Source organism: Pangasianodon hypophthalmus, chromosome 5 (assembly GCF_027358585.1).
Source record: "Pangasianodon hypophthalmus isolate fPanHyp1 chromosome 5, fPanHyp1.pri, whole genome shotgun sequence".
Lineage (NCBI taxonomy): Eukaryota > Metazoa > Chordata > Actinopteri > Siluriformes > Pangasiidae > Pangasianodon > Pangasianodon hypophthalmus.
The window spans coordinates 22,303,411-22,328,948 of record NC_069714.1 but is presented as its reverse complement, the minus strand read 5'-3'; the positions used below and the strand labels follow the sequence as shown (position 1 = coordinate 22,328,948).

General features: G+C 39.8%; 1 protein-coding gene across 7 annotated transcripts; it reads right to left on the bottom strand.

The window, feature by feature from the left end:
* Positions 1–11: 11 nt before the first annotated feature.
* traf3ip1 (TNF receptor-associated factor 3 interacting protein 1) lies at positions 12–25,357 on the bottom strand. 7 transcript variants are annotated; one of them, XM_053234352.1, is made up of 18 exons: positions 25,088–25,357; positions 23,449–23,517; positions 21,916–22,077; positions 20,226–20,327; positions 18,931–19,425; positions 17,725–17,805; positions 16,930–16,953; positions 16,257–16,280; positions 14,927–14,950; positions 13,775–13,850; positions 13,229–13,249; positions 13,012–13,096; positions 12,522–12,620; positions 11,291–11,426; positions 11,135–11,171; positions 10,942–11,018; positions 1,719–1,942; positions 12–1,219 (listed from the first exon to the last, which is right to left on the bottom strand). In XM_053234352.1, exons 1-18 carry the CDS (start codon positions 25,208–25,210, stop codon positions 1,057–1,059), a joined length of 2,022 nt encoding a protein of 673 aa, XP_053090327.1. In that variant the 5' UTR covers positions 25,211–25,357; the 3' UTR covers positions 12–1,056. The 7 variants fall into 7 exon arrangements, with proteins under 7 accessions (XP_053090327.1, XP_053090329.1, XP_053090328.1 ...); XM_053234354.1 differs by having other exon boundaries at positions 12,522–12,617; XM_053234353.1 differs by having other exon boundaries at positions 13,012–13,093.
* Between the last annotated feature and the right edge of the window lie 181 nt (positions 25,358–25,538).

Genomic DNA, 25,538 nt, shown 5'->3' with positions numbered 1-25,538 from the left:
ATGATTCAGGACCTAGGTTGAAAGTAATTTAGAAATGTTTCTGCTCCCACGTTTTTTTTGTTTTTTTTTTAAGTTTGGACCTCCGCACAAAAGAGTCATTTTCGAAAATGTTTGCGTATGACTGGATCAATTTTGCTCTTAAATCGTGCCATGAACCCAATATGTCCTTTTCTTATCAACCTACAGCCAGAATATGTAAGGTAGAGGTAAAAATACAGGCATCTTAACCCTTAAAACAGAACGAGAGATTATTTTTAAAAGGTCTTCGTACTGTAGCTCGACAGGTTTCTGCTCACACAGACGTATTCAGTCACAGTCTTTCTGATCAAAGTGCAGTGGTGCTTGACTAGTGCTTTTGGCATGCATAACTTTCAACTGCTAACATTATGTGCTGGTTTTCCAGACAGAGTAGGGGGATAACAAATATTAAAATGGAAATGAAAACAGGAAGCTGGGAATGGTCTGGTTTGGACTTAAAACAAGGGGTAAGATCTGTCCAGAAATTACGCTGCTATTGCTTTAGACAAGCTTTGGAAAGATAGCGTGATACAGTACACCTGAAAAGCAATAATAAGTTTTAGATATTGCCAGGAAGGTCTCTCTCATACTATAAATAAACATAAGTCTGAAAAAGACACTTATGTATCTCCAAAAAACAAGCAGTTAATGTAAATGAATTCTTTTTTTTTTTTTTTTTTGTACAGACAAATCTGAGGAAAATTGGACATTATACCACATCAATATCACTGTGACCAAACATCTATTTTTCAATCAAACCATGTGTGCAAATCTATGTGAAGGGATTAACACAGTGCAGGAGTGTTTTTTCTTTTTTTGTTTGTTTTGTTTTTCCCAGAACAGATTCAGGTATTGACAGAAGGCACCTTTAACCGTCGTGGAGATGAACAGGGTGACCCGATTTGTACCACTTTCCTCCAGTTTTCATCCAACACCCTTGCAAAGTGCTAAACACACACCCAGACCCACCATGAGAGAGCAGGTAAAACCGCTCTCCTGTGTGTACAGTGTGCAGGACGCTTTATTTTATTGCTTCGTTCACGTTTGCGAGACGTTGATGCTGGACACCATCTTGCGAATCTTTTCCTCGTTCTGGAGGATGTTGGACTTGATGGCACAGATCTTGTCCTGCTGTTCCATGATGAGCTGCTCCAGTTCAGACAGTTCAGCCTTCAGAGGCTTCACAGCGCTGTCGGTGATTCTGACACGGACACACAACACAAGGCTTATATGTTACACCCACAGTATAGCCCAGGTGATTTACAAGGAATGAAACATAATGAATGGGATACTAATAAAACTTTATGATAGACAGTACTGGATTATATATAAATTTATCATTTTATTTAAGAAAAATACATTAAAAATACAGTCTGCTCTAGTATCTATAAACACTAGATGTGTAAGGAATAAAACACTTGGGGGAGTGTTGTTATAGGAAAATAATCAGTGAAAGGTTGGTTTTGCTGTTCACCACTAAGTAGTTGAATATTTTCTTATAACAACACGTTATAAGAGTGTTTTATTCTTTTTATACCGCAGCAGTTTTCTCATGATTACTTTTTTTTATTCCATTTATAGTTATGTTTAATGTTGTTTTTTAATATTTCATTCACCAATACTGAATTCCCAGCTCGTGTGTGTGTGTGTGTGTGTGTGTGTGTGTGAGAGAGACAGAAGTAAAGGAAGAGAGACACTACCTCTGTTCCTGTAGCAGGGCCTCTGCGTGTTCTCTGTTCTCACGTCTCCAGCTCTGCAGCTCGTTCTGCATGGAGTCCATGTCCTCCTGGATGTAGTCCATGATCTTGCCTAACGGCAGAGCGCTGCGACACACACTCTGGACGGACGTTCGCAGGCGCTCGATCTCTCTGACCACAAACTCTCGCTCCTTCTTACGAGCCGCCTCCAACACCGGTGTCCGATCCTGCAACACGCCAGCACCGGGGGCTTAGAGTGAGAAATACCTCATATTCAGAAGAAATAGCTTATCTTAAAAAAAAAAAAAAAAAAAAAAAAAAGAGTTTCTGACTGCGGCAAAAAAAAAAAAAAAAAAAAAATGCATGGAAAGAGGCATACTGCTACTTTGGATGGCAGATTCATACATCACAGACTGAGTGAAAGTGGGAAAATATGTCGAGGTCACAGTAACTCTCACAACACCATCCTGAAATTTATAAGTGTATGAACATATGAGTCAAAGAAGAAAAGGCTCATGCAGCAGTGCTTCATATTAAAATAAGCAGTACTTATTAACAGCAGTAATAAGACTCAATTCTATTCAATTTCATTTGTATAGCACTTTTAACAATGGACATTATCACAAAGGAGCTTCACAGAAATATATAAAGTCCGGATATACATTTTAAATTTATACATTTATCCCTGATGAGCAAGCCAGAGGTGAGGGTGGAAAGGAAAACCTCCCTGAGATGACATGAGGAAGAAACCTTGAGAAGAACGCGAATCAAAAGTGAACCCATCCTCATCTGGGTGACACCAGATAGTGCGATTATAAATAATTTTCCTTTTATAACTGTATACTATATAGTAATAAAAGTGCAATTGTGTAACCAGGAACTTATGAGCTTATGAGCAACTTATGAATATGAGCATCAGAGTTATTTCTGAATTCACTATACTTTTAACATGAAGTTATCAACTTGATGATGATGGAGACTTGAGTGCAAAACTGTTCATAGCAATTGCAGTCCTGAAACATCTTTATGGTTCCTAAGTGGACTCAGAGCTGACTTTACAGATAAACAGTAAGAAAAGGAGCTGTGAATATAACATCAAAATATAGAGATTTCAAAAAATAGCTTATTGAAGCGTAAATAAGTCTTAGGTGTGATTTTCTCACATTACACCACAGTAAAATTTTCTGTAATAGCAGTTTTGGCAGCAGTGCCATCTGTAATTCAGATCCCAGGTTTATTAACACATGAAGGGACTTCGTATGGTGGACACTCCATAGACTTTAAGACTAATAATGCACAGATTCTTAAAAAGGTGCAGCTAATTAGCAGAGAAAAATAATTATTGTTGATATGGTGACATTTTCTCTAAGGAGATGTTTCTTTAGCATTTATGGAAGGATTGTTCAGTGTCAATGCTTTCTAACAGTCAGTAAGTCTTCAGGACAGAGGAGCAGTTTTCTTGTAACAAGGTGCATTTTGACGTCTTATTACGTAAATAGAAAGAGAAAAAGAGAGGTTGATGAGGGAACGATTGTTTATAGCTACTATAACATAAGTAATAATAGGAAGTATCTTGTTTCATGGAAGTTCTGTACCATAAATGCAACTCTAAATGACATATCATTGTTTAATTAATAAAAATGTTTCATTATTGGAAAATTGTTGTGTTATAAGAGGAATAAAACACTTTGGGGTGTGCTATTCTAAGAAAATAATCAACTAGCACTGCTTCTTGTCTGGCCGCACCACACCACCCTGTCACTGATTATTTTCCTATAAAATTTCCTATAAAAGAACGCTCCCAAGTGTTTTATTCATTACATATCCAGTGTTTCTAGCTGAAAGCAAGCTTTCCATGACTGTGAGTCGTGTAGTATCTGTGGCCCTAAATGACTAGACTATATTATTTTGATAATCCCATTTTAAATGGATTTTGTTATTATTCTTAATTAAAATGATAAAACTGCTACTACTGTCTATTATAAAATCTTTTCATCTTTAACTCATTTACATGCATTTCAGTATTAATGCTCTGGAATCTTTAAAATGTTTTGGCAGTGCTTTATCCTTCACGGTGTCATCTTGCCAGTAAACCTAATCAGAATTTCGAAAGAAAGTGCTATGGGCTATAAAAGGTGGCTAGATGTCGGCTTGCAGCGACAGACTTGCGGCAGGGAAGAACCTCACACATTTTCAGACTCACATCTCACAGGAGGGAGCACTTCAAGTCAATTACACAAACGAGGTTAGAAGAACTTGATACCCACCAGAAATGTATTAAAAAAAGAGAGAGAGAGAATGAGTTAGAAGTCTGTATTTAGCAGTTTAGGATTTCAAGGCTACAATTGTTTAGGATTTCAAGGCAGGAATTATACAAACGTAGCAATGTATATCGAGATCAAACATAAACGGCCATGGGATCTATAATATGAGTGGTTAGTGAGGGCCTGCTCTGTACGCTGTGTGGTTTAGGGGTCCTGCTCAGCCCAGTTACCCCTCCTGGCACACACACATACACACCAGCCATATATGTTTACTCAGCTGGAGGCGCAGGCTGTGTGTGGCACTAGGCCAAACAAGCCTCATTCTCACTGCCTGCCCACACACACACACACACACACACACACACCTCCACAATGGTCTGTAAGACATGGCTTAGGCCTAGTTTATTTTAGTAACAGAGTATGGCAGTGAAGTTATTTTAGAACAGTATTCAGTAACAACTACTTCACTTGTACCTCTTTTAAGTTTTAGCTCAAGGGCTAATTTCTGTCATTCTGTTCAAACTGACAACTACTTTTGTCATGATGACGCTAATTAAACGCAGGCTACGTGACAGCGCAGCTTAACTAACACATCTTCCTCAGCAGGAAACACAAGTGTCAAATCCACATCCTACAGCATGAGTGGAAAAAAGTGAAGAAAAAAAAAAAAAAAAAAACAATACCAACATTATAATCAAAGTTATTTTCATTCATAACTGGTCTCTAATCACAAATACAGGTTTAAGGTGGTAGCCTTAAAACATATTTTAATTGTGGGCAGATGCTTAAAAACTGATTATATTACTTTCCTATAAGAAGTTCATAAAATGTCTAAAAAGAATGCCTTGTTTTTTCTCCTATCTCCAATTTCCCCCTTCAGTCTGCGTGTCAGGAGTGAAATGTCTGCTGGCCATCAGCAAGGTGGGTGGCTGTGCTCACCCCTAAACACCCCCGCTAGACAAACACTGGCCATTGCGTTCAGCCCACTGTCGGTGGAGCACGGAGGCCAAGCACGATTTGGTCTGTTTGTCATACTCCTGCACCTCAACCCTCTTGCACGAAATCGCAGTTGAAGAAAGAAAGGAAAAAAAAAAAAAAAAAAAAAAAAAAAAAAAGCAGCACTTTCTGTCTCAGTGGACATAAATCAATCGTTTATAGAGGCCCTGTCGGGGTCTACAATCCCTGCGCGCTCCCTATCTCCCCCTTCTTTGCTTGGCCCAAGAAAAATATTTGTTTTGAGCGAGGAGGATGAGGGCAGGTTTTCCCATTAGCTCAGACAGTGACGGAAGCAGACAGACAGTAGCAGCGCAGTGAGACTGCTGCAGGTGACACAGCGGGTGCTGGATGCCCTCAGCCTTCCCTCCTAACCTCACAGCAGGGCAGGGAACCGGGGCTGCAACCAGACTCTCATTACTCTGCTATGTGAATTTAAGCCTTCAGTCGCAAACCTCATTTGCTTAATGTGAAAACGCACGCAAAACACACGACAGAGTGCTGATGAGGAATGAAATCAGGAGATGGGAACAGAGCTCTTCAAAGAGAACTCTGACAAGAAATATGGCTCTCTTTGCATGAAACCTCACAGGGATAATAAATGAGGATGGATAAAGTAGCACACTGAATCCAAAACCATGACATCATCTAGCATTCACGTAGCAATGCTTGAGTCTGGACAAGCGAGGGTCAACAGATTAGAAAGTCATGCACAGTTTGTCCCAGCTTATTGATTGGATAGATGTATAAAATCTTGTAAATACACCTTTCTTTCACACAGAAAGAAATACACCTTTCTTTCAAACACTATACTGCATGGGCCTTACTAACATTAGTCAGTTTTCCATTCCATAATACACTCACCAGTCATTTGAACAGTGTTCAAATGCAAAAAACATCCAGTGAGTGGCAGTTCTGTGGGCAGTTTGAGAGAGAGGTTGGAGAAGAATGACCAGACTAGTTCAGGCTGACAGGAAGGCTATGGTAACTCAAATAACCACTCTTCACAAATGAGGTGAGCAGAAAAGCATCTCAGAATGCACAAAACATTGAACCTTGAGGCAGATGGGCTACAACAGCACAATACCACATCAGGTTCCACTCCTGTCAGCCAAGAACTGAAACTACAGTGGGCACAGGCTCACCGAACCTGGAGAGCTGAAGATTGGAAAAACATCGCCTGGTCTGTTTCCAAGCCTCAGCTGTGGCTGGTGAGTGTATGCTGCCTTTAAAGCAGCTGTTTTGACGCAATACACTGCAATGTAACACAATGGGACTCATTGTGATTCAGTATTTTTCGAAGATATGTTAGTTTTGAGGAGTGAAAACTTATGCCTTCTTTGCTAGGACTGACAATGCATTTGATAACACTTCTCAATAATACTATAAAAATAATAAGCAAAAAGATCATGTCAAACTTTATGAGATTGCAGATTCAGTCACAAATGCTTTCAAAAGTCTGTCCAACACACATAGTTTTGCAAGCAATAGGAAATTATTGCATTTGGAGAATTTTTACATCCCTAGTAGTTAATAGAGGCTTATGACTGCAGACATTTGCTTATGATTTTTCAGACATTCAATTAAATGGAAACATATCTATAGAACCCCTATTAACCATCTTAAGTAGTGTCTCACACACACAGAGCCACCAGAACTTCGTTCTGCTCCTGTTGCTTACATTTCTCTTGCCGGTGTGAGGCTTCATGGTGGGCTCCTGACAAGAAAGATTAATAGAGCTCTCCTCAGGAGTTTCCTCCATAAGGGAAGCACGCGCCCTGTCCAGCTACATAATAAAAATAGCAGCATGGTAATGGGGTGAGAAGAGGACAGAGTCCTGAGCACAGGATGCAGCAGGGTCAGCTTGTCCCCATGGGGGTCACCGCTGACATCACTGCCCCGACCTCACCGAGCTCCAGGAGAATCACGCACACAGCTAGCTACTGTTCAAACGTCCCTGGAGTAGGAGCCAGTCATGCAAGACAATTCTCATAGCCGGGGGACAACGAGACAGAGTCATTACCAGCTAATGCATGTTATACAACAGCACTGTTTAATTGTGATAAATCTTCTATAACAGCAGCTCTGACAATAGTGCAGGCTGTAAGGTTTATACTAATGTACTCACTCTAATACATTATCATTTCTATAGTAACAACTTACCCAGGGACGTGATGGATGCTCCATGTAAAGGGATGTGTAATTGTTAATACGGTGATGTTTATTTAGCATATTAGGAAGAAGTCTCCAGTGTCAGTGGTTTGTAGCAGTCAGAGGTAAGAGGTAAGTTTTCCGTTACGAGAAAGGCTTCAGGACAGAGGAGTTTGTGCTTTAAGGTTTCTTGGTAACATGGCAAGCTGCATTTTTTTTTTGTCTTATTAACTTCAAGTTAAAAAAGAGAGAAAGGTGAGGGAATGACTTTTTATAGCTGTTATAACGTGATATACCACGATAACAGGAAGTAACTTGTTTTGCGGATGTTCTGCAACATAAAACGTAGCTAAAAAGGAATAAAATATATGATGTGACATTCTTTAATAAATAAAAAAATTCATCATTGGCAAATTGCCTCAGTATAAGAGGAATAAAATATGCTGTTATTAGAAAATTATGAAACTTCAGGATGACAACAGTAACTCTGCTTCACATCAGCATCAGACCACTCTGTTGTTGATTGTTTTCCTAAAGCAGCACATGCCCTAGTGTTTTATTCCTCATTTATGGACTATAGGTTGATTCCAATTCAGAATTCATTTTCAGTGATTTACAAATTCTCTACAAGTTATTGATTTCTCTCTGAGGACAGTGCACTGAGGACAGCAGTGCACTATTGTACACATTGTCACAAAAAGGCAGGTGTTTATGAAGATTAAGGCCTGAAGAGATGAAGATTTTCCCGCCTGTCCTGCAGAGACCATGCTGGCCTTTTCTCCTGTGCGGCGCTCACTCAACAGCCATCCATTTGTGTGCCATTGGGTTTATTTATACATCGCCAACCTTCATCAGAGCTAATTTGATGGCGTAAAAAAAGAGGAAAAGGAGGAGGAAAAAATGCTTATAAAAACGCAGCTGCTGCGAGGGGCCGATTCTGTCTAAATAAAAGGACGCCCCACGTCAAGTATTTTACAATAATATACATGCGCTCAGGGGGTCACTGATGAGGTCAGTTGTAAAATACACAGCACATTCTTCAGTCAAACTGGATGTGATGAGAGACAGTGTAGCTTAACTAATATCAGTTATTAACCAGTTATTCACTTTCAGTCTGTTAGACGACCACAGTAAAATTATATTCAACCCTAATGACATGAAGTATATATTAATGTAAAATAGATGATAAAATATTGAAGTATTAATGATGATAAAGTAATAAAAGAAGCCTCTGATTTATAGGTGGATGAAATATGTATGTAGGAATGACCAGATTTCTGCGTATTGTCCGTCACAATTAATAGGCAAAAATCCGAGCCGCTAGCCTGTCATTCATTTCTGTCTGGAAACACACTTTTACAGAGAACAGAGCAGGGTTTAGAAATAATATAAGCTACTGTGACAAATGCCAGAAACCTACACTCTTTTAAGAATGATTGATTTATATGGATATTTGATCATAGAAAAGCATTTGTATTAGACATCCTTGAATTTTCTGAAACAGAGACGCTATACTTGAAGAATGAGTTATAAGTGTTGTAAGTCTATACATGTCTGGAGGATATGAGGCAGTATTTACATTTTTAACCCTCGACGTTCCACCAAGATTACAGGGGAGCTGCGGCTTTATTAGGCTGAACCCTCACCCCTTTCAAGTCAGGAAGGAAGTCATTGTAGCTTGTTTTCCATGCAGCTGACTAGGCGAGGGAGGTGCGGTGTGCTAGTTAACCTGCAGCCGTGTTTAGGAGCGCGCTGTACCCTGAAAGCAAACAGTCAGCCCATGGCCAACGTTAATTGGTGCAGTCAGAGAACTGATGAAGCAGCATTAAGTGAATTAGGCGAATGCTTTGTGCGCTGCTCGGATTCCAGTCCAGAACCCAGCCCGGGAAATCTAATTTGATGATTTAGGAATGAAAGGAAATCCGGACTTATTTGGAAATGAAGAACCTAGAGAGAAGAAAAAGGGGTGCGTGGCATTCAGCACTGGATGTTGGTATAATGCGAGTTGTCTCTGGGTGCCAGCAGGAATGGATTGTGGCTGTGTGTTTACATGGCAGTGCCGAAGAGCGGAGCAGCCAGGCAGAAAGCGCTGGACAGTGAAACACACACACAGTACCGGCCCGGTTTATGAAGCACACAGCACAGACACAAGGCATGCATTTCTGCGTGTCGGCACACATGGCAAAGGTCAAGCTGAGGCTGGGGCTTTCAGCATGAGCTGCACTACTAAACAACGCATCCATCAGACCAACAGTCACACTCAGACAGATGTGAGCCCAGTGCGCACTCCAGCAAGGTGGACCACCCAAAACTGTGAACACGGTACAGATAAAAGCACCTCCCAACTGAATCAGTGTCTAAATATTGACTGTGGGATCTGGCTCAGGGAAAGCTAGTGCAGCAGAGCTTGAGGACTGGAGAGAGCTCCACCATGCACCACGTCTGAATGGAAATCATACGCCACTGCTTCTGAAAAATATATTCACTATAAAATATGGAAAGTCCAGTTTATTGTTACTACATGGTAATGGAGAAAAAGAAACTACATTTATTGTCTGCTTGCGTGTTGGCACAGGACTGGAGGACATGGCCTCGACAGAGTTGTTTTCTGTGGAACGGATTTTTATTGATCTTTGAAAATAAGAAATGCTTTTTCGGTATTATAACTCGGGTCAGCAATAAATCAAGAAAACACTGGTGACAATAACTGCTATTTACAAAAGTAAGGAATAAAACATGACAGGATGTGCTGTTATAGGAAAATAATCAACAACAGAATGGTGTGATGAAGTGAAGGGAACCAAAGTTGATTATTTTCCAAAAACTGCATGTCCCAATGTGTGTTATTACTCTTACACCATAGCAATTTGCCTTTTTGACTTTTTTTTTTTTATTTGTTAAATGACAACGTCATACTTTTTATCAGTATATAGTTACATTTAATGTTGTGGAACGTTCTCAAAACAAGTTACTTCCTGGTATCACTTATGTTATAACAGCTATAAAGCTATAAAGTCTTAAATTAATCTTAATGAGATATAACAATGATGAGTTACATGGGAGAGACAGATTAAACTGGTGGCTTTTCCCCCCTTTGGAGGCATCAAAAAGAACTAATGTTGCCCTAAATAGCAAAGTCACTGAAAATCACACTACCTAATTATACTATCTGGTCAAAACGTTATGTACTACTATATAACTTATGTATCCTATATGAATATTTATTCTCATTTATTCTTTCCCACTGAAAGCCCTTGACAACACAGAGGCCTTATGTAATAATTTAAAGTAGAGCAATAATATAAAAATAAACCTGTCCTAAAACTAAACCAATTTCACAAATAACTCATCTAACTGTGCCTACCAGATTTCAAAGTCGAGATTCGGAGATTTATATGCATTGTATCTAAATAAATGACCCGCACTTCATGTTAGTTGTCACACTGGAACACACAAAGGGGTGAAATATGTGAAAAATGTGATCTGTGGAGCCGTGAGGTTTTACGCTAGTCGCTACAGTTACGGTAAAAAACACCAGTGGGTCTGAAACCACAAATTGCCCTATTCCAGTCCATTTACAAATTTGCTTTCTTTGGTAAATTAGTGACTTTCTGGATAAGGTTTTTAGCTTAAAAGCCCATCCCTAAGGTACTGTATTTACTGAAATAAACCCTCATTCACTGGATGCATAACTTTTGAAATGCACTTACTCACAATTGTGGAATGCCATTGCGAAAAATAAGGCTTTGCTGTACTGGGAGCGTGAGACAACACTGCCCTCTAGTGGAGACAAAGGGTCAGTATTAAAAATGTTCTACCTGGTCTTTTGACTTTAGAGCTGAGGGTGATGATTCATAATCCTTCTTAGTTTCCAGGATTTTCTTCACAAGCCCACCTTTGATGAGAGAGAAATCAGTAATATGAAACACAGACGAACAACATATTACATATTTATACAGACCAAGAGATGAACAAACAGCCCACGGCTTACACATGGGTCTTACCACTCACCATGTTTCTCATCACCTTGTAATTCAATTGATGGCCCCTGTAGGACAGAATGAGAAATATAAACATCAATACTCAATACATGTTTATTTATTCAGTATATATAGTTTTGATTTGAAACGCTGAATCTACATTCATAACACATCTCAAAATACTCACCATCTCCAGCTCAGGCATGTCAAGGGGAAGTGGACCTGCCTCCTCCACCACAAACTGCCCATCTTCATCATCCTCATCCTCGGAGTGCTTTTTGCCATCCATGATGACTGCAGAGGGAGGTTTGGCACTGGCCAATCTGCGGAGGGGCAAAATAATTTTCACATGGGAAAATACCTCATTTCGCTGCTCCTGATTTAGGATAAAAGCCAGTTTATCTAAAATGCAAAAAGCTAGTAATGCACAAGTAGCGAAATAATCCTTGAAAGGCAGTGCAAGTTTAATAACCACCAGTTATAGATGGCTCCCGAAGATGAATGGAGGAAAACATCATCAGGAATAACTAGTCTTTTTGTTTAGATTGAATTTGTGGTCCATCGAACAGAAACATGAACAATCCTTCTATCAGTTTTTAATATTCAGTATTCATTTTTTAATACCACAGCACTGCTGTATTCTCAATTTTAATGTGCTGATTAATTTTCTATAACCGCAGCTCTGACAGTAGTGCTCACTGCAAGACAAATCACAGGTTTATATTAATGCACTCATTCTAATATGGGCTTGTGTGGCTCCATATAAAATGGACTTAAACAAACAAAAAAAAGTGTTTACTTGTTGATATGGTGACATTTTCTGTAAGGAGACATTTATTCAGCATTTATGGAAGAAATCTCCAGTGTCAGCACTTTGTACCAGTCATTTTTTTAAGACAGGAAAGTAATTAGGATGGGTGGTTTTATGGTTTCTTGGTAAACCTTTTTTTTTTTTTTGCAATATTGACAATTTGGAAAAAAAAAAGGGGGGGGGGGTGGGCTTGTGAGGGGATGACTGTATGTAGCTGTTATAATGGAAGGAACCAAGTTGCTTTATGGACGATCTGCAACCTTAAACCTAACTATAAACAGATAAAATGTATGATGTGTTGTTCTTTAATAAATACAGAAATGTTACTGTTGAGAAAAATGGCTGTGGTATAAAAGGAATAAAAACCCTTTTGAGATATTTTGTTAAAGGAAAATAATCAACTTCAGAGTGGTAGCAGAAACTCTGCCACTCTAAGCTAACTAAGTTCTGCCAGCAGAACACCACCCCAACCTATCAGGATTATTTGATTATTTTCCTATAGCATAATGTCATATTTATTCCTTACACCACATCTTCAGAGCTTTGTCTGTAAGTTTTAGAGACTTTCATTCATTATTGGAGCACATCTGTTCTGCTAAATACTCGCCTCTCCACTGGGCCTGCGTCGGTGTAGCTCTCCTGCCTCCTCACTCGGGGCGGGGCTGGTCTCGCACTACTGGGCCGCGCTATCCTCCTGCTGCTGCTGCTTCAAAAAGAACACTGCTATGATTACGCCTCTGCATGATGCTAAATCCACAATACAGCTAGTTCTATCACTTTTACAAAGTGAACCGAAAACAAAGTGGGTGTGGTGCTTTATACTGCTAAACTGCGGAGTGAAAATATAAGATTTGCATCAATGTTTCACAGCATCAGGCAACTGATAAAGCTATCAGTAACTTAGTAATGCTAAATGCAATACTATCTTGGACAGAAAACAGCTCATTAACTAGTTTGGCTCTTTTGTTATTACTGCGATGAAACTGTACGTAACATGCTGAATCACATGAGGTCATGAGGAGGGCAAAAAAAAAAAAAAAAGATAAGCACTACTTAAAATAACTGCTATTAAGTACTACATGATGAGAATAGCTGACCTGTGGGATGTATGCTGTGCCAAAGCATCTGATGCATCTCCATTTTCAAGATGAACCGGTTTATCCACTGTAGCGTTGTCGCCTGCTGAAATAAATGAAAACTGTTAAATATAGACGTTTTAAAAAGTCTCAAAGCCTGAACTCCCCACGGAGCCAGACATTTCTCATGGAGAATGGCAAGGCGTGCGGGTACATAACACACTCAGCAGCTACTCACCTCCATCACTATCTGATTCGTCTGCGAAAGAAAGTGAGAACGAGAAAGACAAAAAAAGAATTAGGATTGCAACATTACTAAACCACAAATAAGCAACTATCAACTTAATGACTGGCTTTTGATGTGTTGAACACGCTGGTTATTTCCATCTCAAATAAGTGGCTACTAGAGCTGTTGCAATAAATCTTTAAATAGTACTTAACTAAATGTTTAAGTACTATTTAAAAAGTACAGTATTTATGCTTTTAAAGCGTGAAATTAAGGGAATGTAGTTCTTGAGCTTTTGGGAAAGATCAGAATCACGGTTGCTGTGTAGCAAGCTCCAAATTTCTTTTTTTTTCTTATTAATCAACACCTTCTGAATAACCAGATTCGAGAATTTAACAGCACTGTGGTATAAAAACAAATCAAGTGAATGTCTTCATTCTCTTTGTGCTGGTTATTATTCAAGTATACATTTTTTTAAGTAAATAAAATCAGAATACAATTTGGACAGCTCTAATGGTTATCTGATACGTGTGAACGTGTGTTAGATTAGCGGGTTACCTGGCGCTCCTGATTTAGGCCGGCGTCTCTGTCCCTTGGCAGAAGAGGGCCTGGGTATTCTGGCAGGACTGTCCGGCTAAACACAGAGACATGAAGGGTCAGTCACTGAATCCCTTAGCCAAGAGCTTGGTCATTTCGCATGATCTATGAACCCATACTCACACCTTTCACATTACATTAATTACACGTAATATTATGTAGTGCTTTTAAATGACAAGAAGTACTCAGAGCTGCATGTGGGATGAGATGGGGAGTTAGTGCAACCTGGGACTCCTCAGAGGATAGTGGGAATATGAGCTGGTTTCAGAGCACTGAACACACACCACTGTTTGCTCTGAACTGTTGTAATTAACAGGAATGTGAACGTAGGGTAAGACTCCCAAATGCCACTTATTTGTGATCTCTCGGACCTGTAAAGCTGTTATTTCTGACAATTTGTACAGAAACTGTTTTCAGATCAGATTATGAGAGAGGTGGGAGAACGGATAAGGTTAGGTCCTATAATTTATTTGTGTTATCTGTGTAAAAATAGAACTGAAGGCCATGTTGATGTAGGGTGGTGCCTAGAGATCCTACAGCAAGACACTAAACAAAAGAGGACCAAGAACAAACCCATTAAACCTGAACATGTTAAAGCTATCCACTTCCATGGTGACAAAAACATGATTGGTTGAAGCAATGTTGCCATGGAAACAGGTTAGCTTCCACAAATATGGAGTAAAGATTTATCCAAATGATCACAACCCAAAAACATGTATTTTGTATGCAGCTTCCCCGAAACTACTGACCAGTGTTGAGCTAAAACAAAGAAACACTAATGCAATAAATAATAACTCTTTAATTAGTTAAACATGAATAAGAAAAAACGAAGGAATTGCAAATTATTGTCCCAATCTGCAAAAATTCTGTGGACAGCAAAAGTGAAGTATAAGCTCTGTCCCGGTTTGTAAGGAACTTATCTGTGTGAAAATATAATGACACCCTTACCAAATTGAGCAGAGAATCAATCCTGAAGAGGGAATGTAAGTATTCAGTCCAAATGTAAAAACACTCTAAGAAGACAGTATCAGTACAGTGTTGAAAAATATCCTTTGAGGAATAATTAGTCTCCAAACCAATCTGTTTCAAGGGAGAGGAAGCTGCAGTAATTACCTGGTGTGGAGAAGCCTCTGATGGCTATGTGAAAACAAGAGAGTTTAAGACGATTGTAGCTTAAATACAAAACATCCTTTTAATACAATTCTCACATCCATCACTGCTTCTAACAACTACAATACAATAAACAAAGAATGGAAACTAGGCAGACTTAGCGTGACCAGACCGCCATCGATTGCACAGCACAGCTCAGGAAACTCTTATTTACAGGACGGTAGAATCTGACTGGTTGTCCATATCTTCCCACTTAAAACAAGCAAGCTAACTAAGTAGTTAAGTGTAGAACAACGTTAATGGCATAACACTCGAGATAAATACAGCCAGTATGAACTCCAGTACCACCTCCATACCCTTTCAGAAATTATTACAATAATACCTCAACCAAGAAGGCACACCTGCATAGAATAACACATCTTTAGCTAAACTGTCTATACTTATAAGCAACCTGTGAACAAACCTATATTTAGACAAATCTCACTGTCTGCGATCTGATTGGCTGTTCCTGACCAACAGACGACCAACTAGATAGTGGAATAAAAGATCAGATTCTGACACCCTTTTTGGTCAATGTGTGTCTCCATTTTCTACAATCTGGCATCTTGGGTGTAACTATAGGCCAATCCCTGCCGAGGACGTGGGATTTGTCATAATACAGGTGAGTGGGAAAAAATGAAAAGGGTAGTGGAGCTCTGTAAAAAGCTCTCCCCTGAGCTTATTGATAGAACTTAAACTTTTTTTTTTTTTTTTTTTTTTTTTAAAAGACTGAGATTTTTTAAAACCTCAGTATGTAATTTCTGCATCGTTGTGCTGACCTGGCAATATGTAAATATGTTAAACAATGCAGCTTGTAAAACCACTGATGCATGTGTTGAGTGTATACCACCTGATTTTACTTATTCTGTAGATGTATGGTGTGTATGGTGATTATTGCTGTGTGTGTAGGGGGGTGTGTGCTCTGTATTGATGGTGGCTTTGGGGAGGTACAGATGTAGGGGTTTGGCTTGCTTGGGGTCAGAATTCAGGCTGTAATCACGACTGTGTACATTTTATGCATGTAGTAGTTTCATTACTAGTTAATCATTTGAGATTAATGCTTTAATGTTCATGGTTCCTGACAAATAACTGTAAACTTAAACCTCCTGCTGCACTGATGACTGATGTCAGGAAGACATAAAGCTCTCTTTGGCGGTCTGGAAAAAAAAAAAAACTGCAGTCACGTAAAGCAATCTGCTACCCAACAGAAATCCCAGCATCAGGGTGCTATGAAACTCAGAAACGGGTCACTACTCTACACAAGGGCTATTGCCGCAGAGGACTGGTGAAATACCTCATCGTCGTTAGCCTCAGGCACCTGGGAGGAAAAGCAGGACACACACACAAATATGCTTAACTGCTAATTAACTCCATTCATTAACAGACTACTCCATAAACAGCCTATAAAAAGACCACTATACATGAAGCACACTGATTTTGTCCTTCCTTTCTTCTTCTTTTTTTTCTTACTTGTCAATTCCCTCCCACCAACCAGTTCTCCCCTATCATACGACAACTACCAACCAGGGAGGGTGAAGACTTCATGTGCTTCCTCCTGGACATGTGAAGCCAATCAACTGCATGTCTTCAATCTGCTGCATCACAGGGCAGCGTAACACACTCAGAGGAAAGCGCTATCTACCCTCTTCCGCATACATGAGCTCACAGATGCCCATGACTGGCTAGTGTAGCTGTGATTGACAGGGGAGAAAGAGTATAATATATACAGCACAGCCACTTTGCTCCCCTGGCTGAACGTTTTCTGTTGTGCCACTCAGGAGCCTTGCCTTCCTGCTTTATGTTCTACTGAGAAGAGAATCTGCTTTCACATCAGCATGCAGAACCTACAAAGCTTTCCCCAACACTGCCATCTATTCCCACTTCCACTATTACAGAAATACAGGACAATTATGAAAAACACAAAGGCAAGCTGCAACTTAAATAAGACAAAGCAAATGCCAGTGTACCTCGTCTAGGTCATCCCTTTCAGTCTTGAGGAATAAAGAGACAAAAATGAGATTATAGAAATGTCAGACATTACAGTGAGTCACTGCAGCTCCATGACATGAAACACTGACCCTGAAAGAACTTCTCTATGACGTGCTCCAGCTATAACTACTGATATATTCTTCTTAAAGAAGAGAACTAATAAAACATGTTGTAGAACAGCGGCTCAATAGTTTAACAATTGGACAAAAATGCACAATGGTTAATAAACAAATATTAATAATATTTCTATAAAATTCTATATAAAACACCCTTTTATTTTAAACTGTATCTAGAAATATAAAGCTGACTTTTAAAGTAGGACTAGGCAATATGACAATATAATACTGATACCATGAAAAAATAATGTCACAATATACTTTTCTGAGATATTCTAAGTATCGTGATATATTTTTATATATATTTTTTTAATTACAAACTTTTAAGTCTTTTAACGTTTTTTTAAAAAAAAAAAAATTCCCTCCTTTTTCAGGTTTAATTAAATTGTATATGCATTAAAGCATATACAATGCAAATAACGCAACACTACCATTTTGTAGTCTGGCAGTTTGTTAGCTCACCTATAGATCATGATGTACGTATATCATTTATCATAGAAATGTTTTGTGATATAATATTTTTGTCATATCCACCCCTACGTCCAACAACATGCAAAAGAAGAACACATTGTCCTCCACAGAGGAACTCTGTATGGCAACACTGGTGTATCAGTACACTCTGGAGCGCAAATAAAAAGAAAGAGGGAAAAGATTCACCTCCCCTGACTCAGCTTTGTGATTCCTGTTCAGCTCCTCCGGGTGAGGTTTTTGCTTGTTCACTTCCTCTGCAGCTCGGGTCTGTGAAAACACAGCATGATGGAATTCAGAAATGTCTAATCCTAACCTCTTAGACATATCCGTATGATTAATATCAATGGCCTTGCCTAACAAACTCGTCTATATATTACGTTTTTGAACACACGGATTTTTTTTTATATTTTTTTATTTTTTATTTTTATTTTTTTATTTATAAACTGCAGTTTAGTCACTACTGGCACTTAAGATATCCACCATATAGCTAAATCTCTGTATTTAAGCACTTACTCACTGTCCTACTCTCAGATGCTAATAAGACTCTAAATGAGTGCTTTTTAAAAGAAATACATTCAGTATGTCTGTACTGAAACCTTGGTGATGTGTTTAGTGATTCTGGTGCTAATTAGTTGGTTGGTGTTGGTTGTATTTTTATTATTCCTCTGAAAAGTTAGCAGTTCTCTGCCTCACTGATGTCACAGGGGAACGTTGCTAGCGTAGTTACAAAGCTGTTTAATAGAAGAAAAAAACATAAGGGATAACAGCACACACACATTAATGAGATAATTTCACATTAATGAGAAATCTAACAGACGTAGTGGCGACAGCAAACACTGCACTCAAAGTCCCAGAATGCAGTGCAGCTATACCATGCAGATGCACCGAGTTACTCAGCTTGGAAGAGATTCGGCTCAGCTAGTTAGTGATCTACAAGATGACGAGCACAATGGTGTTGGCGGCAGTATTAGCATGAAAGTTGAAGTTTTGGAAGCTGATCTGTTTGAGCAGAGTGTACAGATGAGGAAGTGAGAGAGCTGGACAGACTAATGGACTAAAGCACTGCTGCATCGAAATCTGTAGCAGAAAAATAGCGCAGCAGAGCCGATATACGAATGAATAACTGGCCATAGTTCAGTGACTCTTGAACCAGCTTGGCTTCTGTAGCAGATCCTCTGTTACAGTTTATCTGATCAAATACATTTTTTTCTGCGGTTCTCCATTTCTCACTTCACTTATATCAATTTCTTATGTAGATTTTCTAATTCTATAGTATTTAACTTAACCCCATGTCTTGCAGTTTAACCAAAATGTTAATGCTGGGTGTTGAAAAGCTTTGGACTGGCAGACTGGCAACATAAATGTTGTGCATAAAGAGGTACAAAGACTGACCTTTTTCTCTGCTTTGTCCTTTTTCTTTTCTTCAGTCTCCTTCTGAAGCTCTCGCGCTCTCTCTCGTTCCCGCTCTTTGTCTCGGTCTCTTCTCTTGTCCCGCTCATGATCTCTGTCTTTGTCCCGCACTCGTTCTCTGTCTTTGTGTGAATCTCGCTCCCTGTTCTTCTCTCGTTCTCTGTCCTTGGTCCTATCCCTGTCTCTGTCCCGGGGCTTCTCTTTCTCTTGGTCCCTTTCTCTATCTCGGTCCTTCTCGTTGTCTCTATCTTGGTCTTTCTCTTTATCTCTGTCCCGATCTCTGACTTTTTCTTTATCCCTATCACGACTTTTGTCTTTATCCCGATCTCTGTCCTTTGTCCTGTCTCTCTCCCGGGCTTTCTCAGTCCTCTCGCCATCTCTGTGTCGCTCCTTCTCGCTCCTCCTCCTGCTCTCCTGGTCCTTGGGCTGGTCTGGGTCTTTCTGCTCAGTGTTCACACTGCTCTCTTTAATCTTCTCCTGCACAACACCAAAACCAAAGCCATCAGCAAACCTCACTCTACATCAGTGTATAGATGAAATATGTTCATATATAACATATGTTGCTACCGTAGATATAGGTGTGTGTTGACTAAATACTAAAGAGGAAGATGTTATAAACAGTAAGTATCATATAGAGGAACAGTAATCAAGGTGAAGTAAAACTTCCCACCTACAACCAGTAAAAGCCACCAAAAACACCCTCTCAACCTGAAATTTCAACTTGTCAATTTGGGGTAATTTTCTCAACTACCAATCTCTTCCCTGTTTACAGAATGACATCAAATCAACACGACTGTGTGCACTGTAAACGGTGTAAACTGCCCCTTCTCTACTTTTAAATTAGTTTATAACAGTATTGGCTTCAGATCAGTTTATATACAGACACAGTAATTGGTTAAATCTATAACACTGACCATACTAATCACTGTTTTGAGAAGGTAATCATTAGAGTTATGAACATTTGAAGTTCACAACAGCAGACCAGTTAAAGTAGTTTTGATAAGCTTTATGCACTTTGACAGAGCAAACAAAAGACGTTCATGATAGCTCCACGTTTTTTTTACTCACTTCACACATCGAAAGCGCTGAGGTGGGAAATGATGTTATTACAACTAGCAAATTGCCACTTACAAGGCACCACGAGCACAGCAGTAGCTTCATTATGCCAGTTACATAAGACAAGCAAATGTCTCATTATCTTATATCTTAGAGGTTACACAAGCCTGAAGATATTAGTGATCTCTGTGCTTCCATGTCTGCAAACATCAGTGGCTTACTTCTCTGTTCTCCTTGCCCTGGGACCTGGAGGTGCTGGCTTTCCCCTTTAGGTCCACTTTGTCTCCAGCCAGGACATGCCTTACAGCCTCATCACTGGACAGCTGCATCACAGACAATGTAACAGCAAAGATAATGATTTGTAGTAATTAGAATGTAGAATCTGAAATAAGTTATTATAAATTAAAAAAGAAAAAAAATGTAATTCATATTTGTGGTCAAAGCATATATCCATATGTCTATTGCTTGCATCTCACAATGTGACATCAGAGGTGCTAATATTGCTAACAAGATAATCCTGGCAGGCAGAGAGAAAAATCAGAATGTTACCATAAACACCATAGTGTATATCAGTGGATGGGATGGCTTTTTTTCCAGACAGACATACAGATAGATAGATATACAGATTGATAGATATAGATAGACAAATTGATAGATAGACAGACAGATAAATCAATAGGTAGGTAGGTATGTAGGTAGGTAGATAGAGAAATCAAAAGAAGGGCAGACTGATAAATAGACAGACATACTGATATATCAATAGACAGATAGATAGATAGATAGATAGATAGATAGATAGATAGATAGATAGATAGATAGACAGACAGATAGCTTTATTGATCCCTGAGGGAAATTGTTTAATTGATCAGATGTACACCAAGCAACAGTAAGAAAGCAGCAAGGCAAATGTCTGGTGTAAGTTAATAATTAGCTACTGAACACTAAGCAGCTCCTCCATTTTTTCCATCAGAGAGCCCACAGTCCCTCCTGTGTGTTTTCTGTTGGCTCACAAGATGGAGGCTTCTTAATATAGTTAATAATATGGCTGCTGTTTTAGCTTAAAAAGCAGAAAAGTGGACAATGAAAGCATAAATGCTACAGATAAGCTGTAAATATTGGCACCTCTGAGGCATAGACTATATGGCCAAACAGATGTTTGAGAACACCTGACAATCACAGCCAGATGTGCCCGCTGAACATCCCATTCCAGATTTAGTCCCCCTTGTGCTGTTATAATAACCTCCACTCTTCTGGGAAGGCTTTCCACTAGATTCTGGAGTGTGACTATGGGGATTTGCGCTCATTCAGCCACAAGAGCATTAGCGAGGTCGGGCACTGGTGTTGAACGAGGACGCCCGGGGTGCGGTCACCCTACAATTCATAAAGGTGTTCAGTGGGGTTGAGGTCAGGGCTCTGCACAGTTCTTGCACTTGAACCTTGGCAAACCATGTCTTCATGGAGCTCGCTTTGTGCACAGGAGCATTGTCATGCTGGAACAGGTTTGGGCCCTTTAGTTTCAGTGAAGGGAAATCTTAAAGCTACAGCATACAAAGACATTCTATACAACTGCGTGCCTCAAACTTTGTGGCGACAGTTTAAAGAAGGCCCACATATGGGTGTGATGTTCAGATGTCCACAAACATTTGACCAGATAGCATACACTACCATTCAACCCTTTCAAAATACTAAAGCAGGCATCATTACACTCTCTTGATGAGAGATTTGGTCTTGATCCAGCTTTCACTGCCTTCATAAAATCTAAGGTCACCAGATACAGTTCACAGAAATGTAAACAGGTCTTAGATATATGCGTCATTCCTTTCAACTGATTACTAAAAGCCTGTAGAGATGCTGAAATGGGTTTTATTGCAACTGAGTGGTCCTTGCAATCAGATGCCATTTCATCCTGACCTTGTTGAGGCAGCACTTGGCGATGGTCTGGAGCAGCTCGTTGGTTTTCTCGGGTTCGTGGCCGGCCACTATCCGTGCAGGCTTAGCAGCCACGGGTTCCCCGCTCACCAGCATCACAACGTCTATGGCCTTCTGGAGGAATGCTATCTTTGAGTCTTTATCCTACATGGCAAAAAGAAAACAGAACACACTTTACTGAGATAATCTATCTCTTTCTTACAATGACATATTTATATTATTAAAATGAATAGATTTGTAATGTATGTATCAATCTTGCAGTTGTCTATCCACATTAATACATATAATTATGTATGGTCTGAACTCGGTTCTCTGGAGGGTACTGTAAATGGGCCGTATATTATGATACAGTGCAATTATCCCTGTTCCCATTAGGTGTGGATTATAATTCAGCCAGCTCGTAATGAGCTTAGACACGCATCACAGACAGCAGACACTATTAATCATGAGCCATTATTACCTATTACAGGGCATAGAGTTCATAGTTCGATAATATTTGATTGGATATTTAATCATAAAAGAGTATCTAAAGAGAAGTCGTCAAATAAAATCTGCCGAGCATCACCAAAGCCCCCGCTCTGCTCTCTCAGGCTGAAGCCCTTCAGTCATGCGCGTGTGCTGGGGAGAGAGAGCATCCATTATGCATGCTGGAGCATCAAAGGATTTGGTTCCTTTCACATGTCACAGCATTTTCAAAAGAGATCAGGTGTGAACGAGTTTATCCCACATTGCCACTTCTTTATCTCTCTTTAGCTCTCCAGGTTTTTCCAGTTTCCTTCCGAGAGCAACAGAGAGCTAGGAGTCGGTTTCTAGTGGCATTCAGCTCTTTGCCTGGATTTTCACACCCCCTGTCTGATTCACTGAATCAGAATCACTTTTACTGCCAAGTACCGTGGGTTTACATGTACAACGAATCTGTCTTGGTGTACTGGTGCTTAGTAATAACAGTGAAATACAAGAAATATTAATAAGGGAAACACTGTAAGGTAAGATAAGAAAGTAAAAGAAAGAAGATAAAGTTATGAAATAAGAAGCATAAAGAAACTCAAAGCAATAAATATAAATATAATACAAAGAAACTCAGGAAAGTGCTATATAGTTCCTTCAGCAGGACACAATAATGTGAAATTATATTCTAAACTGTAAGGCACTGGATGTTATATCTTCAATATCATTTATCAAATATTTTGTCTAATATTGCTGCATCATATTGTCTAATATTGCTCATCATTTAAGCAAGTCAAGCACGAGAGAATCAGCCAAAACACTGTTAATGTGAGTTGGGGTGAGGGGGTGGGGCTTCCAGGGTGTCAGTTATTAGAGTTCGACACACCTGAGAGCAACTGTCAATCATTCCAGATTCATATGTCGATCTGTCGTTTTTATTAAGGGGGAGAAAAAGACTGCTGTTTTGGCGTATTTGTGAGTGATAACTCATAGCGTACTCCGATGTTAAAATGCAGAGCTCGTATGCAAATTATGTACAAGTTGGCAGGTCTGACTTTAGAAACTCACCTTGACATTGTCCGACTTCATCTCTGCTTCTCCGTAAAGGCCCTTCATGAAGCCTGTGGTGCGAATCACCTGACAGAGGAGAAAAGGAATTATAGATTTAGACCACAGGCACCAAATGCACAGATACTCAGTCAGTGAGAGTCTGTTGTTGCTGTTGTTGCTGTTTATTATTATTTTTTTCACAGGCAGTACAGAATTCTTATTAATCCTGGACCAAATCCAGAACCGTATCTATCTATTTCACAGTAAATAACAGTCCCAGTGAAAACAGGGAGAGTTTCGGGATGGTGTCGGGTTGTGACATCATTTTCCACATGACACAAGCAGCTTCAAGCCTCTGCTCAGCATTCTGCTTCCTGTGGATGCATGTGACCAAACAGAGCTTTCTAGCTTTTTCCACTGTACTTGATAGTAATATTATTATAAACTACTATTAGTGATGCAGCAAGTAACATTGCCTCCTCACAGCTCAGTGTCCCCGGTTTGATCCTGATCTCCGGTTACAGTCTGTGTGATGTTTCTCATGTCCTCTCTGTGTTCGTGTGGATTTCCTGGAAGTTCTCTGGTTTCCGCCCACTTCCAGTAGGTGGACTGGCTACAATAAATTACCTGGAGGTGTGAATGAATGTGTGAATGAGTATGTGAATGAGTGTGTGGGTGTATGTGTGTGTTTGTGTGATCATGATGCTCTGTGATAGACCAGCACCCCATCAGGGTGTGTTCTTGCCTCACTCCCGGTGTTCCTGGGACAGAGTCTGGATCCACCGTGGACCTGACCAGGATAAAACACATGGTTTGGTCATTTTCCTGCTCAGAGACCTCCGATTCATCTCCAAAAATAATTACCAGCTTTTGTAATTAGCAGAGTAAATCCCCAGGTGTTGCTGAACTCCAGGCCTCCAGGGCTGCAGCTGGGAGCTCACTTTCACTCAGTGGGAGTTGGAGTCATTTTTTCCCTACCTGTATTCCGACAGATGCGGCTTGTTGCGTTGTGATTGGTTTGTAGCGATTACTCGAACTCTCAAGCTGTGCGTCAATTGGGCAATAAGACATGCCAATCATATAGCACCAAATTAGCACCTACTACCCACTCGTAACGCAAAAAAGGCGGGGTTTCACCGAATACGGGTGGAAGAAACCTGTGTTTGCATAACCGTGCCCAGAGAGGTGCCTAGCAACAAAAAAGACGCTAGCTGATTAGCCAACTAGCACTTCAAGGTCCATGAATGTCAGTAAAGTCTCATTTAAAGCAGATAATAACGAGTACAATGAAAAATAAAAAGGTGAAAGAGACTTTTCATGGTGTTACCCAGTAGCTAGCTATTTCTAACTTCTACACTCGTTAGCATGTTAGCTGCTGTGTGGATGTGTGTGTTTGTGTGTGTGTTAGATGAAGATGAGCTTAGCACACACTAATCCCTATCGCCTGTTAGCCACAGGAGAGCTCGAGACAATGTTTACTACCTGCATAACTAGCTAAGCACAACACAGCGCTTTTTACAGAGCTAAACCGTGTTTAGTTTAAAGACGCTAGCTAACACTACAGCCCTCCGTGATAGCAGTAAGAGCTAATGCTGTAATGAATGTGTAGGTTAAGCAGCTGGAGTGTAAACAGTGGGAGAGGCAGGGAGGAACTCACCTCGCTCACTATGTCGTGCAGATAGCGAAAAGGTGGCTTGCTGAGCAGTTTCTCAGTCAGAGGAGGTTTCTTTATCACTTTCCCCAGAGTTTCCTGCGTCTTTTTAGCCACTGATCCGTTCATCGCTTCCTGTTCAAGCCTAATGGCCCTGTTCCGAACAGCTGAAGAAACTAAATAACGGATTTCTAATCACACCAAAGCGTCTCGTCTCGTCTCGTTGCCGTGTCAATACCCGTGCAATCCCACAATGCTCCACTGCTCCGTAGGGCGCATGCGCAAAACTGCCTGGTTGTCAAGCGCAAGGAATCTCCATGGCAACAACTAACAACTCCGCAGTCTGAGTTGAATTTGCATATTATCCGATTTAAAATACTAACTGTTAATATTTTTAAGATTTTTAATATTGAGAATCAATTTTATTATATGCCCATATGTGTTCAGGAAATAATAA

Bases quoted from the DNA above. Each gene is read 5' to 3' on its own strand.
- traf3ip1 (XM_053234352.1), bottom strand. From the start codon at position 25,210: ATGAACGGATCAGTGGCTAAAAAGACGCAGGAAACTCTGGGGAAAGTG. The intron at 14,951-16,256 runs GTATTTCACCAG...GTTTTCACATAG, and splicing joins CTGAGGCTAACGACGATGAG to CCATCAGAGGCTTCTCCACA. The intron at 11,019-11,134 runs GTGAGTGGTAAG...CTCTCATCAAAG, and splicing joins ACAAGGTGATGAGAAACATG to GTGGGCTTGTGAAGAAAATC.